Raw genomic sequence first — 16,165 nt, forward strand, 5'->3', positions numbered from 1 at the left:
ACAGTAGATATAGGCTACCTAGTTTACCTGACTCCTCAATAAACATGCAAGCTCTGCTTTACAGAGCATGTGAATCACTATTAAAGGGGATGTCACGGTGGCTGCGACCCAGTCCGTGGCCCTGGGACTCACTGTAAAAGAGGTCATGACCCAATACTAACTAGGGACCGTTAGTGTCAGACTAATCTGATCAATTTCTATGAAGAGGTAAGTTCTGGACTGGACCAAGGGAACCCAGTGGACGTAGTGTATATGGAATTTTCAAAAGCTTTTGATACGGTGCCACACAAAAGGTTGATACATAAAATGAGACTAATGGGGATAGGGGAAAATATGTGTAAGTGGGTTAAGAGCTGGCTCAGGGATAGGAAACAAAGGGTGGTTATTAATGGAGCACACTCGGACTGGGTCGCGGTTAGCAGTGGGGTACCACAGGGGTAAGTATTGGGCCCTCTTCTTTTTAACATATTTATTAATGATCTTGTAGGGGGTATACAGAGCAGAATTTCAATATTTGCAGATGACACTAAACTCTGCAGGGTAATCAATACAGAGGAGGACAATTTTATATTACAGGATGATTTATGTAAACTAGAAGCTTGGGCTGACAAATGGCAAATGAGTTTTAATGGGGATAAATGTAAGGTCATGCACTTGGGTAGAAGTAATAAGATGTATACCGTATATACTCGAGTATAAGCCGACCAGAGTATAAGCCGACCCCCCAAATTTTTTGCTACAAAAAAACTGGGAAAACTTAATGACTCAAGTATAAGCCTAGGGTGGAAAATGCAGCAGCTACCGGTAAATGTCAAAAGTAAAAATAGATACCAATAAAAGTAAAATTAATTGAGACATCAGTAGGTTGTGTTTTTGAATATCCATATTGAATCAGGAGCCCCATATAATGCTCCATAAAGTTTGATGGGCCCCATTAGATGCTCCATATTAAAATATGCCCCATATAATCCTGCATAAAGGGTAATAAGGGCCCCATAAGATGCTCAATAGAGATATTTGCCCCATATAGTGCTGCACAAACGTTATGGCCCCATAAGATGCTCCATACAGTCACTTGCCCCATATAGTGCTGCACAAACGTTATGGCCCCATAAGATGCTCCATACAGTCACTTGCCCCATATGCTGTGGCTGCAATAAAAAAAATCACATGCTCACCTCTCCATCGCTCAGGCCTCCGGCACTTTCAGTAGTCACCTGCTCCTCGTTCCGGTGCGGCTCCATCTTCAGCACTGACGTTCAGGCAGAGGGTGCGCACTGACCACGTCACCGTGCCCTCTGACCTGAGCGTCACAGCCAGAGGGCGCTGAAGACGGAGCCGCAATAGAACGAGGACAGGTGAGCGCAGCGCTCCTCTCCACGTTATACTCACCTGCTCCTGGCACGGTGCAGTCCCTGCTTCTCCCGACGCTGCATCTTCTTCCTGTATTGAGTGGTCACAGTTACCGCTCATTACAGTAATGAATATTCGGCTCCACCCCTATGGGAGGTGGAGCCGCATATTCATTACTGTAATGAGCGGTACTATGTGACCGCTCAGTACAGGAAGAAGCTGCAGCGCTGGAAGAAGCAGGGACGTGCAGGGACCGCACCAGGAGCAGGTGATTATAATTAGCACCCGCTCCCCCTCCCCTGCCGACCCCTGGGTATGACTCGAGTATAAGCCGAGAGGGGGACTTTCAGCCCAAAAAAATGGGCTGAAAATCTCGGCTTATACTCGAGTATATACGGTAACTATGTGCTTAATTCTAAAACTCTGGGCAAAACCGTCAATGAAAAAGACCTGGGAGTATGGGTGGATGACAAACTTACATTTAGTGGCCAGTGTCAGGCAGCTGCTACAAAGGCAAATAAAATAATGGGATGCATTAAAAGAGGCATAGATGCTCATGAGGAGAACATAATTGTACCTCTATACAAGTCACTAGTTCGACCACACTTAGAATACTGTGCACAGTTCTGGTCTCCGGTGTGTAAGAAAGACATAGCTGAACTAGAGCGGGTGCAGAGAAGAGTGACCAAGGTTATTAGAGGACTGGTGAATCTGCAATACCAAGATAGGTTATTACACTTGGGGCTATTTAGTTTGGAAAAACGAAGGCTAAGGGGTGATCTTATGTTAATGTATAAATACATGAGGGTACATACAAAGACCTTTCTGATGATTTTTTTAATCATAGACCTGAGACAGGGACAAGGGGGCATCCTCTACGTCTGGAGGAAAGAAGGTTTAAGCATAATAACAGATGCGGATCCTTTACTGTACAGCTGAGTGCACACGTTGCTGATTTTTCGCGTTTTTTTTCACAATAAAAACGCTATAAAACCGCAAAAAAACAGCATACATTATGCATCCCATCATTTAAAATGAATTCCGCAATTTTTGTGCACATTATGCGTTTTTTTCCGCAAAAAAAAAACGCATTGTGGTAAAAAAAAAAAAGCAGCATGTTCATTAATTTTGTGTTTTATAGCGGATTTCCCACTATAAAATGCATTGGGAAATGTCCGTAAAAAACGCACCAAAAACTCCCAAAAAACACATGCAGATTTCTTGCAGAAAATTTCAGGTTTTTCTCAGGAATTTTCTGCAAAAAATCCTGAACGTGTGCACATAGCCTAAGAGCAGTGAGATTATGGAACTCTCTGCCGTATGATATTGTAATGAGTGATTCATTACTTAAATTTAAGAGGGGACTGGATGCCTTTCTTGAAAAGTATAATGTTACAGGTTATATATACTAGATTCCTTGATAGGGTGTTGATCCAGGAGACTAGTCTGATTGCCGTATGTGGAGTCGGGAAGGAATTTTTTCCCCAATGTGGAGATTACTCTTTGCCACGTGGGTTTTTTTTGTCTTCCTCTGGATCAACATGTTAGGGCATGTTAGGTTAGACTATGGGTTGAACTAGATGGACTTAGTCTTCCTTCAACCTTAATAACTATGTTACTATGCAAAGAGAATTGTGATAAAGTCTGTCGTGACGCCACCTGTGGAGTTTGGTCAATAGAGGGAACAACGTTACTTTAAAGGGGTCCTCTGGGGGATGTTGTTGCAGCAATGATGGTGACGCTTCCCACAGGTGAAGCGAGGTCCCCAAGACTCCCAAGGTGTATGGCAATGATGGCGTATGCCGGTCAATAAGTAAAGGACACAGCGTTGCAGTCTTTACCTGGTTTACTGAAGATGTAACAGGCCTCAGTCCAGGGTACGGGCAACAGGTACATTAGGTGTCCAGGTAGCCCGGAAACAAGTGAAATCCCTTTGGCAAGTCAGGTTTGGAGCCTTCCACTTTGCGCTCGCTAGAAGTCCCTTGCTGCCTGAAGTGTCCTAACAAGGTCCTGGTTCTTTCCCCTGTCCTGGGACAAGTACCTGTATGGTAGGCAGCTTAAGCCGTTCTTTCTGGGGTCTCTGCATGGTGACTGTAGGCTCCAGAATGTTGCTGTACCACAGGCTTAATTTGGGCAATATACTTGTAGTTCTGTGCCCTCCCGTTCTGCTATAGGGCTTGCAGCTCTCCCCAGTCTCGGGCTCCCGGTACCCGGTCTCTGTGCTCTGGCTCATCAGAGGCCCACTCGCAGCCTCCTTGAGCCCTATCTCTCCTCTGTGCTCCTTTCCTATCACTTGTCTGCACCAGACTGAACTAGCTCCTCCTCCAGACCAGGATCTTTATTCAGGGAAGCTGCCCTGAAACCAGGTTTTGAGCTCCCCCTCCTGGCCTGGTTTCAGAAGGTGTGTGTGTGAGGTTACCTGCCAAAGAGATGCCTCTTGTTTCCAGGCATAGCACTACCCTTCCCGAGAGGAAGGCATCACTACTGTGGTACCCGAACCCCTGGGGTGCCACACATGCATGCTTATCTTATTGAGGACTGAGTATGCATAAATACATACATTTATGGCTATAGAGAAAACACACTGGCTCCCATGTTTGTCCATATTCAGTACTTGAGAGACGGAGAATTTGCAATTTGTGGGCGTTTTAAGAAGGCTGAAGAAAAAAGAGTTTGTGTGATACAATGCTCGATATCAATGTACCGTATATACTCTAGTATAAGCCGAGAATTTCAGCCCATTTTTTTAGGCTGAAATTGCCCCTCTCGGCTTATACTCGAGTCATACCCAGGGTCGGCAGGGGAGGGGGAGCGGCAGCTGTGTAATCATACTCACCTGCTCCTGGTGCGGTCCCTGCACGTCCCTGGTTCTCTGGGTGCCGGCAGCTTCTTCCTGTAGTGAGCAGTCACATGGTACCGCTCATTACAGTAATGAATATGGACCCGACTCCACTCCCATAGGAGTGGAGCCGCATGTTCATTACTGTAATGAGTGGTACCATGTGACCGCTCAATACAGGAAGAAGCTGCCTGCGACAGAGAACCAGGGACTGCACCGCGCCAGGAGCAGGTGAGCATGACGCAGTGCGCGATATTCACCTGTTCCTTGTTCCACCGACGGCCGCCGCTCCGTCTTCCACGTCCTTTGCAGTGACGCTCCGGTCAGTGGGCACGGTGATGCGATTAGTGTGTGTGCCACCCCCTGCCTGAACGTCAGTGCAAAGGACGGGGAAGACACAGCGGCGGCCATCGGTGGAACACGGACCGGTGAATATAGCAAGTGCCGGAGGCCTGAGAGGTGAGTATGTAATTTTTTTTTTAATCGCAGCAACAGCACATGGGGCAAATATCTCTATGGAGCATCTTATGGGGCCATGTGCAGCGTTATATGGGGCAAATATTTTTATGGAGCATCTTATGGGGCCATGTGCAGCATTATATGGGGGCAAATATCATCTCTATGGAGCATCTTATGGGGCCATGTGCAGCATTATATGGGGCGCAAATATCTGTATGAGGCCATGTGCAGTATTATATAGGGCAAATATCTGTATGTGGCCATGTGCAGCATTATATGGGGCAAATATCTGTATGGAGCCATGTACAGCATTATATGGGGCAAATATCTGTATGGAGCATCTTATGGGGCCATGTACAGCATTATATGGGGAAAATATCTCTATGGGGCCATGTGCAGCATTATATGGGGCAAATATCTCTATGGAGCATCTTATGGGACCATAATCAGCATTTGTGGAACATTATACGGGGCAAATGTGTCTATGGAGCATCTTATGGGACCATAATCAGCATTTGTGGAGCATTATATGAGGCATATTTTAATATGGAGCATCTTATGGGGCTCATCATAAACTGTATGGAGCATTATATGGGGTTCCTGATTCAATATGGATATTCAAAATCGCTTAACCTACTGATGTCTCAATTAATTTTACTTTTATTGGTATCTATTTTTATTTTTGAAATTTACCGGTAGCTGCTGCATTTTCCTCCCTAGGCTTTTACTCGAGTCATTAAGTTTTCCCAGTTTTTTGTGGCAAAATTATGGGTATCGGCTTATACTCGGGTTGGCTTATACTCGAGTATATACGGGTAGTTTGTGTATAATGAATTTTTTTTATGTTGAAGATGGTTGGTGAACAATGATCATTGCATCTAATTCATCATTTTTACAGTAACATTTTATTAAGAAAAGATGTTTGTAAGACAGTGAATTACGGCGTATTTGAAGAAGTCGGCTATATGTCCAGCAGAAAGATGAAGTTTAACACCAAGGTGCACGCAGCATTCAAAACGCGTTGATGGTTATTATAGTCCACTTATCACTTGAACATGGATTTTAATGAATTATCGATTAAGAAGGGATTTTGTAGTTTGGGAGGGGGGATCGAACAATACAAGCAAACTTTCTTCAATAAATAGATAATCCACATCTGCTGTTGGAGAGTTTTACGGAGGTCACATACACATTACACACATCATGAAAATCACTCTAAACTTCAACAGATCTTCTTTATAATGGAAATTTGTATGATTGGAAAGAGAAAAATGTGTGATATATCCTGCCGCACAGGGTGTATAGAGTAGGTTCACTTCATGTAAAAAATATTAATAGACATAAACCCAGACTTCTAATTAAAGGATAACCAAGAAAAATATCTTGGTCCCTACAAATACAACTCCAACCTGATCATCTTTCAAAAAGGAGGACACAGGGAGTGTTTAAAAAGAGTATTCAAAATGCATTAGGAACTAGAAAAATCAGTAAAAAACACATAAGTATCAAATACAAACTAAGAGTACCGTGATATGGCATCCAGTACTATGTTAATGACAAAGAATCACACATAAGTAATATGGACAAGAGGATCCATCAATGTTCATGTAGCCCCAAACCTTAGAACCATACAGCCAGTTAGTTTAACCCAATAATAATCAATCCTTCCTATTCTGGCTGCTCTAAAGGGCCAGGCTAAAGTTCATAATACGGTTTGGACCAACCCATAAGAAATCCTGTGTAAAGCATCCAAATTGCGCCAACTGGCCTATAACACACACAGGAGAGTCACATAATGATCCTCTTACCCAGTACTGGAGTCCACTGAACTGAGAAATGCCGCCCCATTGCCGGGGGCTACATGAACATTGATGGATCCTCTTGTCCATATTATTTATGTGTGATTCTTTGTCATTAACATAGTACTGGATGCCATTTCACGGTATCCTTAGTTTGTATTTGATACTTATGTTTATTTTTTGCTGATTTTTCTAGTTCCTAATAAATTTTGTATACTCTTTTTAAACACTCCCTGTGTCCTCCTTTTTGAAACATGTAAAAAATATTGTAGCATAAATAAAATGACAATTATCTGACTTAGGCCGGGATCACACATGCACTCCAGAGCGGAGCGTGCAGCTCCATGTGTTGCTATGCGGCCGCACGCTCCGCTCTGAAGTGCCGGCGCCAGAGCTTGGATTTCACATGCGAGACACGGACGTGTTTCTCGCATGTGTGATCCCGGCCTAACATTGAACATTGAAATTCAAGTGCTTAATCGTTTGATATCTGAAGCCTCATTCTTTGATATCCAATTCTGTCTGTCTACAATGATCTTTGTTACAGGGAATCGTAAAGCGTTTCACACTGTTTATTTTAGGCAGGAGGTGGTAATATTGGCCCCAGTAGGGTCTATAGTTTTGTCTATATACATATTACTAGCTGAAGAGCCCGGCATTGCCTGGGCATAGTAAATATCTGTGGTTAGTTATAGCACGTCACTTCTCTCATTTTCCCAATCACATCTTTAATTTTCCCCCTCACATCTCTCATTTTCTCCCTCACACCTCTCATTTCTCCCTCACTCCTCTCATTCCCCCCTAACACTTGTTATTTCGACCTCACATCTGTCATTTTCCGATCACTACACTATTTTCCCTCACTCCTCTCATTTTGCACTCACACCTTTTCATTTTCACCTCACACCTCTCATTTTCACCTCAGTATATACATGTTTGTCATCTCCCTTATATATAGTATACACCTGTATGTCATCTCCTGTATATAGTATATACCTGTATGTCATCTCCCCTGTATATAGTATATACCTGCTGTGTGTCATCTCCCCTGTATATAGTATATACCTGTATGTCATCTCCTCCTATATATAGTATATACGTGTATGTCATCTCCTCCTATATATAGTATATACCTGTATGTCATCTCCTTCTATATATAGTATATACCTGTATGTCATCTCCTCCTGTATATAGTATATACCTGTGTGTCATCTCCCCTGTATATAGTATATATCTGTGTGTCATCTCCTCCTGTATATAGTATATACCTGTATGTCATCTTCTATATATCGCATATACCTGTATGTCATCTCCTCCTGTATATAGTATATACCTGTAGGTAATCTGCTCCTGTATATAGTATATACCTGTGTGTCATCTCCTCCTGTATTTAGTATATACCTGTATGTCATCTCCTCCTGTATATATTATGTACCTGTATGTCATCTCCTCCTCTATATAGTATATACCCGTGTGTCATCTCTCCTGTATATAGTATATATCTGTGTGTCATCTCCCCTGTATATAGTATATACCTGTGTGATCTCCTGTATTAGACCTCGTTAACACGTTATTTGCTCAGTATTTTTACCTCAGTATTTGTAAGATAAATTGGCAGCCTGATAAATCCCCAGCCAACAGGAAGCCCTCCCCCTGGCAGTATATATTAGCTCACACATACACATAATAGACAGGTCATGTGACTGACAGCTGCTGTATTTCCTATATGGCACATTTGTTGCTCTTGTAGTTTGTCTGCTTATTAATCAGATTTTTATTTTTGAAGGCTAATACCAGACTTGTGTGTGTTTTAGGGCGAGTTTCGTTTGTCAAGTTGTGCGTGTTGAGTTGTGTGTGGCAACATGCGTGTAGCAACTTTTTGTGTGTCGAGTTGCATGTGACAGGTTAGTGCAGCAAGTTGTGTGCAGCAATTTTTGCGCATGGCAAGTTTTGCGCGTGGTGAGTTTTATGTCTGGTGCCTTTTGAGTATGTGCAAGTTTTGTGTGAGGCAACTTTTGCATGTGTTGCAAATTTTGTGCATGTGGCAATTTTTCCGCGTGTGCAAGTTTTGCGTGTGTCGAGTTTTCCATGAGGGGAGTTTTGCACTTGTGGCGAGTTTTGCGTGAGCCTAGTTTTTGCATGTGGCGAGTTTTGCACGTGGCGAGTTTTGAACGGCGACTTTTGTGTTTCGACTTTTATGTGGCGAGGTTGGTGTATGTGTGGTGAAATGTGTGCTGAGGGTGGTATATGTGTTCAAGCACGTGGTAGTGTGTGGCGCATTTTGTGTGTGTGTTCATATCCCCGTGTGTGGTGAGTATCCCATGTCGGGGCCCCACCTTAGCTACTGATCGGTATATACTCTTTTGCGCCATCGCTCTCATTCTTTAAGTCCCCCTTGTTCACATCTGGCAGCTGTCAATTTGCCTCCAACACTTTTCCTTTCACTTTTCCCAATTATGTAGGTAGGGGAAAAATAGTTTGGTGAATTGGAAAGCGCGAAGTTAAAATTTCACCTCACAACATAGCCTATGACGCTCTCAGGGTCCAGACGTGTGACTGTGCAAAATTTTGTGGCTGTAGCTGCGACGCCTCCAACACTTTTCCTTTCACTTTTTTCCCCATTATGTAGATAGGGGCAAAATTGTTTGGTGAATTGGAAAGCGCAGGGTTAAAATTTCACCTCACAACGTAGGCTATGACGCTCTCAGGGTCCAGACGTGTGACTGTGCAAAATTTTGTTTCTGTAGCTGCGACGCCTCCAACACTTTTCCTTTCACTTTTTCCCCATTATGTAGATAGGGACAACATTGTTTGGTGAATTAGAAAGCGCGGGGTTAAAATTTCACCTCACAACATAGCCTATGACGCTCTCGGGGTCCAGACGTGTGACTGTGCAAAATTTTGTGGCTGTAGCTGCGACGGTGCAGATGCCAATCCCGGACATACACACATATACACACACACACACACACACACACACACACACACACACACACACACACACACACACACACACACACACACACACACACACATTCAGCTTTATATAGTAGATATAACATATTGATTGGCTGCAGTGGTTACGTGCCTCTCCTGTGGAGGAAGCAAGGAAACTTTAGGGAACTGGGAACAGTTTTCTTGTTTGTTTTTTTTTTTAAGTTTATAAACTAGTCTGGGTCGGAATTAACGAAAGAAATAAATCACTGGACAACCCTATTGTTCACCTTTTTTATTACTTATACACGTAATCAAATTGCCCAGGTTTTCATGTAGACTATTTGATAAGAGGGATGCGGAGCCTTGTTAATTAGATTTTCTGTGATTTTGCATTGATTGCCAATTCAATGTATGACTGGTGGACGCTTTCACGTGAGTTGCCTAGAAGATGCTGGGCCAGGATACTCCATTATTATTTTACTCATCATGAGTATTACAAGGGTCGGACCCCCGTGAACCCTCAACGTAAAATCCTGGCAATCCCTTTAATGCCATTTTCTAGTAGTCCGGGTTCTGTTTTTTGTCATTACTTGTCTGTTTATTGCAGTTGATTACTTCCTTGCCAGAGTTGCTCTGTATTCTTTTCTGCTAGAGGCTTTTATTGACCAGTATCTATGGCCTCTCCATCTGATCCTCCATGTTATCAGGCCTCTGCTTTCTATCCTTTGTAGATAAGATGTGGGATTCTTTGGAGTTCTCCTAAACTTCAGTATTTATAACATTCCCTGCTGACAGTTTCATTATGGTTCACTGATTTCAAGCTTTATCAGAGGGATTTCTGCCATAGCCCTGGGTCCAGACTTTCCACTGAATTAACACTCGATGTACTGTAGACAAGAACAACTCACAACAGTGCTGTCATTTCTCCAAACAGATGAATAATGTGACAACAGAATACTGCCTGGACGTCATACAGAAGTTTGAGGTTTCAGGGGAAAATAAGGAACAAAAGGTGCTAGGAATAGAAGGTAAGGCTTACATCTTACTGATCTGTACTACCTGCTACTTTTCTGAAAATAGTAATAATAATCATCAGAATAAAATACGAATTCTGTGAGCCAAAGCAGAGCCATTAATAAGCAGCAGCCCTATCTGTATTACATTAACACTATGTTTTTCCACATTTTCCCTACTTTGGCCACTGTAAGGAAATGTATAGCAGTCCGTTTCTTCCTGCAGTAAAATCATCCATTTGGTAGGTGGTTGCAGGTTCCAGACTTGCAGTGATCAGCATTCAGTATCTAAGTGGCTAACAGTATGGCGTATTGTCCTTGTATTTGCAGTTAAATCTGAGGCTGATTCACATTTTAAATAGTGTCTTTTGTGGATTATTCACATATAAAGGAGCCGATCTGCATGTGTGTGCCCACCGCAATTACCAACAATTAAAGTAGATTTTAAAAAATCAATATGAGAAAATATTCTGTTCATATAAACTTAATTTCCCATTGAAACAATTCAATGCCGTTTATGCAATGGGTTAGCAATAGGGGCGGTTGTCCTGGGCACCAAAGGCTATGGCGCCACAAATTTACCATACTTTCCCCCAAATTGCCCTTACTGTCAAGTAATTGGCGCCTGCAAGCATCGCAACTTCTGGGAATGGCACAGCGAGTGTCCTCCCAAGCTGATTTTACAGAGCACAACAGGCAAGATGAGATAGACATTGGCTGCTGCGCTCTGCATAGGCAGCGACTTATATTTCAAAGTTCACTATAATGATGTGGGCTTTATCATCTCAGTCGCTGCCTATGCAAAGTGCAGCAGCCGATAACAAACTCATCTCAACTGCTATGCCCTGCAGAAACGTAAGATGAGCAGCAAATGAGTGAAGACAGAATTGAATCCGGTATAGTGGACATAATTCAATACTGTCTTCATTTATTGCTAAGAGGTACTTTTAGGTAAAGGATTTTTCTAGTCACAAATGACATTGGGGTTTGGGCTAAGGCTTTGGGTTAAGGACTAGAGTTAGACTTAAGGCTATAGGGTTAGAATTAGGCTTATAGATTAGGGTAATAAAATGGTTACAAAAAAATCCACAGCAAAATACAATAAAGAAAAAGTATAGCGACATCTAAGGTTTTATTTTCAAAATGTTATTGAAAACGAAGAAGATCTAAGAGGACAAAGTGCAAGCTATAATCTATAATTATCTACATATACTCCTCAAATTACGTGCTTGGAGGATGAGGGGTTCAATAATGGACCGGCGAAAGGGTCTTGGGGAGTGCTAATAGTTCATAAGCTAGGAAGCACAAGAAATGCCTACCTCGGATGCTGGCAACCCACATTTTGAGTTTATGAATAGTTTTGACACAGATTTTGGCACATAATAAATATCAGAAACTGAAAAAAACTCTACATGAAGCTGCCCTTTACAGTAACTTAGGTAATGTAGACAACTCTGGTCAGCTGCCTAGAACCAGGTAACCTAAACCGAGTTTGGTAATGGTATGAATAGACATCAAATATTTTCTTCAACTTTCCTGCTGAAATGGCCAACACGACCATATTAATGGTCTGTAATCCAACAAAACATCAGATCCCACCCCAACCAATGTTAGTCTATGGGGCCTTGTACATGTCCGATTGTTTTTGCTCCAGCAGAGTCCGTCCAAGGAAAAAATTGCTGCATGCCCAAGTTGGATAAGATATTCGAATCACTCTCGGCTTTGCAAGTCAATAAGTGCGTGGAAACCATCGAACTGCGCGCGGATCTCGGTGCAGTCTGATTTCCACAGACTGACAAAATGGAAAAGATGGAAAACATTTTTCTCCATCTTCTCCTCATCTAAGAGGATCGGATCACACTGTGATCAGAGTGTGATTAGCATAATCAGCCCGATTCTCTCAGATGAGAGAATATTTACTGGTGTAGCCCCGGCCTTAGGAGGGTTCATTCTGCTGACAGATTCTCTTTAAAGTGGTTTTCCAGGTTAGGGATTTTTACTCCAAATCAGTATGGTTTTAGGATCTTGGAAGAGAAAAGTTCTCAAATTAAATCACACATTTGCATTATGAGAGCATGCAAACTCTGAGAATAATGGGTTTGATTTGAACAAGAGTAATATCTACACAGACACCTTTGCCAATCACTGAATTTGCCATCAGTCTGCCTTATTCTTGTACTCATTGTCTTTGATTCAACATTTTTAGACAAATCAATGTAAGAATTGCTGTTTCTCTTTCCCCCATGACGGCTCCACGGAGAGAGAGGAATCCACCCTCAGGAACAGGAAACCTACAGGTGAAAAAGGTGGTACCTCTCTCCCACATCAGTTTGGTTTCCTATCTCTGACAGGGAACCTGCAGCATACCTGATCATCGTGGGATGCCTGGGGTCCATCTGGCCTATCTAGGTAGCGGGGAGCCCTGCTTCAGACCTGGTGGTTTCTTCCCTCCCCGAAGGCCACGATTCTGGGGTCGGCGGGCTCCATGCGTGGGCAGAGGGAGAGGCAGTGAAGCATGATCCAGTCTGCCTCTCCCTTAGAGACTACTATGGCTGGTAAAAGGTGGCGGCGGTCACCTAGCACTATGCTGCCGGTTCACCTGTAGCCAGGAGAGGATGGTGGCGGCGGCTGCCTACAAGGAAGCACCGTGACTATCGGGGCATCAGCCGCTTCCCCCGGCACTTCCGATGCTCCCTCCTGAAGGCCGGATGCTGGGAAAGTGAGCCACACGCACGTATCGGCCGCAAAACATCTCTGGGAAATCCAGAGTGCGCAGGCGCGGGGGGGTTTCGGGGCGGCGCGCTGCATTACTGGGTAATTGGTGCTGCGGCGCGCCGCCCGCATGGGGGCGATTAAAGGACAGGCATTTGCGGGATTCGGTGCTCGATTTCACCATGAGTGAGCAAGAGCAACTGTCTGAGCAGGCCCTGCAGTTCCCTCCAAAGAAGCACCATCAACAGCAGCGCCATCATCTGCAGCAGCGACAGCAGCAAGGAGATGCCTCCTTCCAGCGTTACAGTTCAGGATCCGAAAGACCAGCAGTGGTTCAAGCCGTGGAGACAACTCCTATGCCAGAACTGGTATTCCCCTTACAGCAGGAGGGTAAGTGACCTCCTTGAAAGTTCATCTTCTAAATGAGGTTTATTGCATCTTCTTAGGGAAAGAAGTGTACTGCAAAAACCAGGCACAGAGTATATGCGATCTGTTCTGTGGAGCTACCCTCTACGTGGGTGAAAAAGCTCTGTACTGCGTGCATCGAAAATACCATATGTGAAGAGTCCCCAAGATTTGCATCTGACTTAAGAGCTGATCAAAACCCAGGTGGAAGATGCACTCAAAGGGGTTAAAAGTTCAAAAAGAAAACGTAAATCCAGACATCCAGACATAGATCCCCAGAATTGAGTTCCAGTGAGGAAGATAGCGACTGTTCCAGTTCAAACAGTTCACTCTCTTCACACTCATCCTCTTCATCCTCGGAGGGGGTTGCAATTGCTTCCCTATTGAAGAAACGGACGCCTTAGTAAAGGCAGTTAGAGCAGCAATGGGGCTGGTAGAGTCTCGGCCCAAAAAATGGCACAAGACTTAATGTTTGGTGGTCTAGAGCAAAGGAAAAGGAGAGCGTTTCCATTAAGCGAGAAAATACAATTTTGAATTGAAAAGGCCAGATAAAAATGTCCTCTTAACCCCAAAGAGAAAATACCCCTTCGATGATCCTGTTTGTTTTTTCTGGGGAAAAGTGCCAAAATTAGATGTTGCTATTGCAAAAGCGTCTAAAAAATTTGCCTTGCCTTTTGAAGACATGGGGACCCAGAAGGACCCCATAGATAAAAAGGCTGAGGTATTTTTAAAAGGCTCTTGGGAGGCTGCCGGGGGAGGATTGAAACCAGCCATATCCGCTACGTGCACTGCCAGAGCTTTAATGTTGTGGCTAGACCACCTAGAGTCACAATTAAAATATAAATCTCCCAGAGAATGAATTTTGGACTCGGTCTCAATAATGAAAGGAGTAGCTGCGTTCCTAGCGGACGCCTCTATAGATTCAGTTAGGCTAGCGGCAAGGTCTGCCTCTTTTTCGAAGAAGGGCTTTATGGCTCAAGAGCTGGCCGGGAGACCTACAAACAAAATCAAAGCTATGCTCCATTCACTGTGAAGGGGAATTCTTATTTGGGCCAACCCTAGACAACATTCTTGAAAAGGCAGGGGATAAGAAAAAAGCCTTCCCAGGGTTTCCCAACCAGTCCTATAAGACGGCCTTTCGGGGCAGAAGATTTATACGCTGGAAGCCCCCTAAAAATCAAAAGGAGGGATGGGAGGACAAAAGATATAAAGGGAAAGGCTTCATGTTCAATAAACCCGAAAACAAAAAACAACCCCAATGAAGGTGTGCCCCAGGTGGGAGGGAGGTTAACCTACATTCTTCCAGCCTGGGAAAAAATAACTTGGAGTGTATGGATATTAAACATAATAAGAACAGCGCTAAAGCTAAAATTCCACACTGTCCCATCCCATTACTTTGTCATAACGCCACAAAGGAAAGTAGAGGCCGAACAGCTAGCCCTCCAGAAAGAAATACTGAGTCTTTTAACGAAGAACGTCCTTCAGTAAGTCCCACAGGGGAGGAAAGGCACAGGGTTTTACTCCCCTCTGTTTCTCTGAACAAATTCTTGGTGGCGGAAAGTTTCAAAATGGAGACAATAAAAACGTGTGGGAACACTTTATCCGTCTTGTTTCATGACGGTCATCGATTTAAAGGACGCATATTACCATGTGCCCATCCATTTAGATCACCAGAGATTGCTCAGGGTGGCGGTAATGGTGCAAGGGGAGTTAAAACATTACCAGTTCAGAGCCCTCCCCTTTGACCTAGCCATAACCCCGAGAGTTTTTACGAAACTAATGGGAGAGGTCATGGCTCACATAAGAGAGCAATATATACTAATATATACTAATAGGTGTAGGACCCGTTGAAGTGCTGAGGCACGAAACGGCCGTTGTCCGCTTTGTTCACATCCCTCCCTGCATATTTTGGAAAAATGTCCGAATAAAAATTGTGACCACCGAACACGGGTAAGTGCACTTTTTTTTGGCCTTTTCTCTTGGACTTTCATGTTGTACTGCAAAAGTTGCACCCCGTTTTAATATAAAGGAATTTTATCGGTTCTCTCCTGAACAAAGAGTTGTTTTGATAATAGGGTCTAACCACAACAGCAGTGCGGGGTATTATTTTCCTGTTTTTGTTTCAATATATACTAATAGTTCCATATCTGGACGACCTCCTGGTAATTGGCGAGTCCTCTTTCCATTGCAGTCGACAGTTGGACAAAGTGATGACATCCCTGACAAATCTAGGTTGGATGTTGAACCTAGCAAAGTCCAGAATTACCCCAACCCAAGTACAACAGTACTTAGGTATAACTATAGACTCAATCAGACAAGAATGGGGAAATTTCGATCATGACACAAGTAGTAGCACAACTGAGGGGATCCCCGGTCATCACCTTGCGCAAAGCAATGTCCATGCTAGGATCAATAACAGCCTGTATTCCAGCGGCCCAATGGGCCCAAAGTCATACCAGTGATCTTCAATGGGAGATAGTAGAAGCAGAGTCTCGCTTAAAGGGAGATTCAGAAAAGCACTTAAAAATCTCCTCAAAAACAATAAGTTCCCTAGCTTGGTGGGTGGATCCGGGCAACCTAGCAAGGGCTGTCCCTTGGGTATGGCCAATATCTATAACACTGACCACAGACGCGAGCCCCTGGGGCTG

At 43.6% G+C, this 16,165-nt stretch overlaps 1 protein-coding gene across 1 annotated transcript in view; it reads left to right on the forward strand.

Annotated features, from left to right (window-relative positions):
- Window positions 1–16,165, forward strand: part of PLCH1 (phospholipase C eta 1) — a 451,824-nt gene that overhangs the window by 333,676 nt on the left and 101,983 nt on the right. The window contains exon 7 of the mRNA XM_069727462.1: window positions 10,322–10,415. Within this exon, the coding sequence (XP_069583563.1) occupies window positions 10,322–10,415 (94 nt within the window). The remainder of the gene's footprint in view (window positions 1–10,321; window positions 10,416–16,165) is intronic.

This window comes from Ranitomeya imitator, chromosome 5 (genome assembly GCF_032444005.1).
Source record: "Ranitomeya imitator isolate aRanImi1 chromosome 5, aRanImi1.pri, whole genome shotgun sequence".
Classification (NCBI taxonomy): domain Eukaryota; kingdom Metazoa; phylum Chordata; class Amphibia; order Anura; family Dendrobatidae; genus Ranitomeya; species Ranitomeya imitator.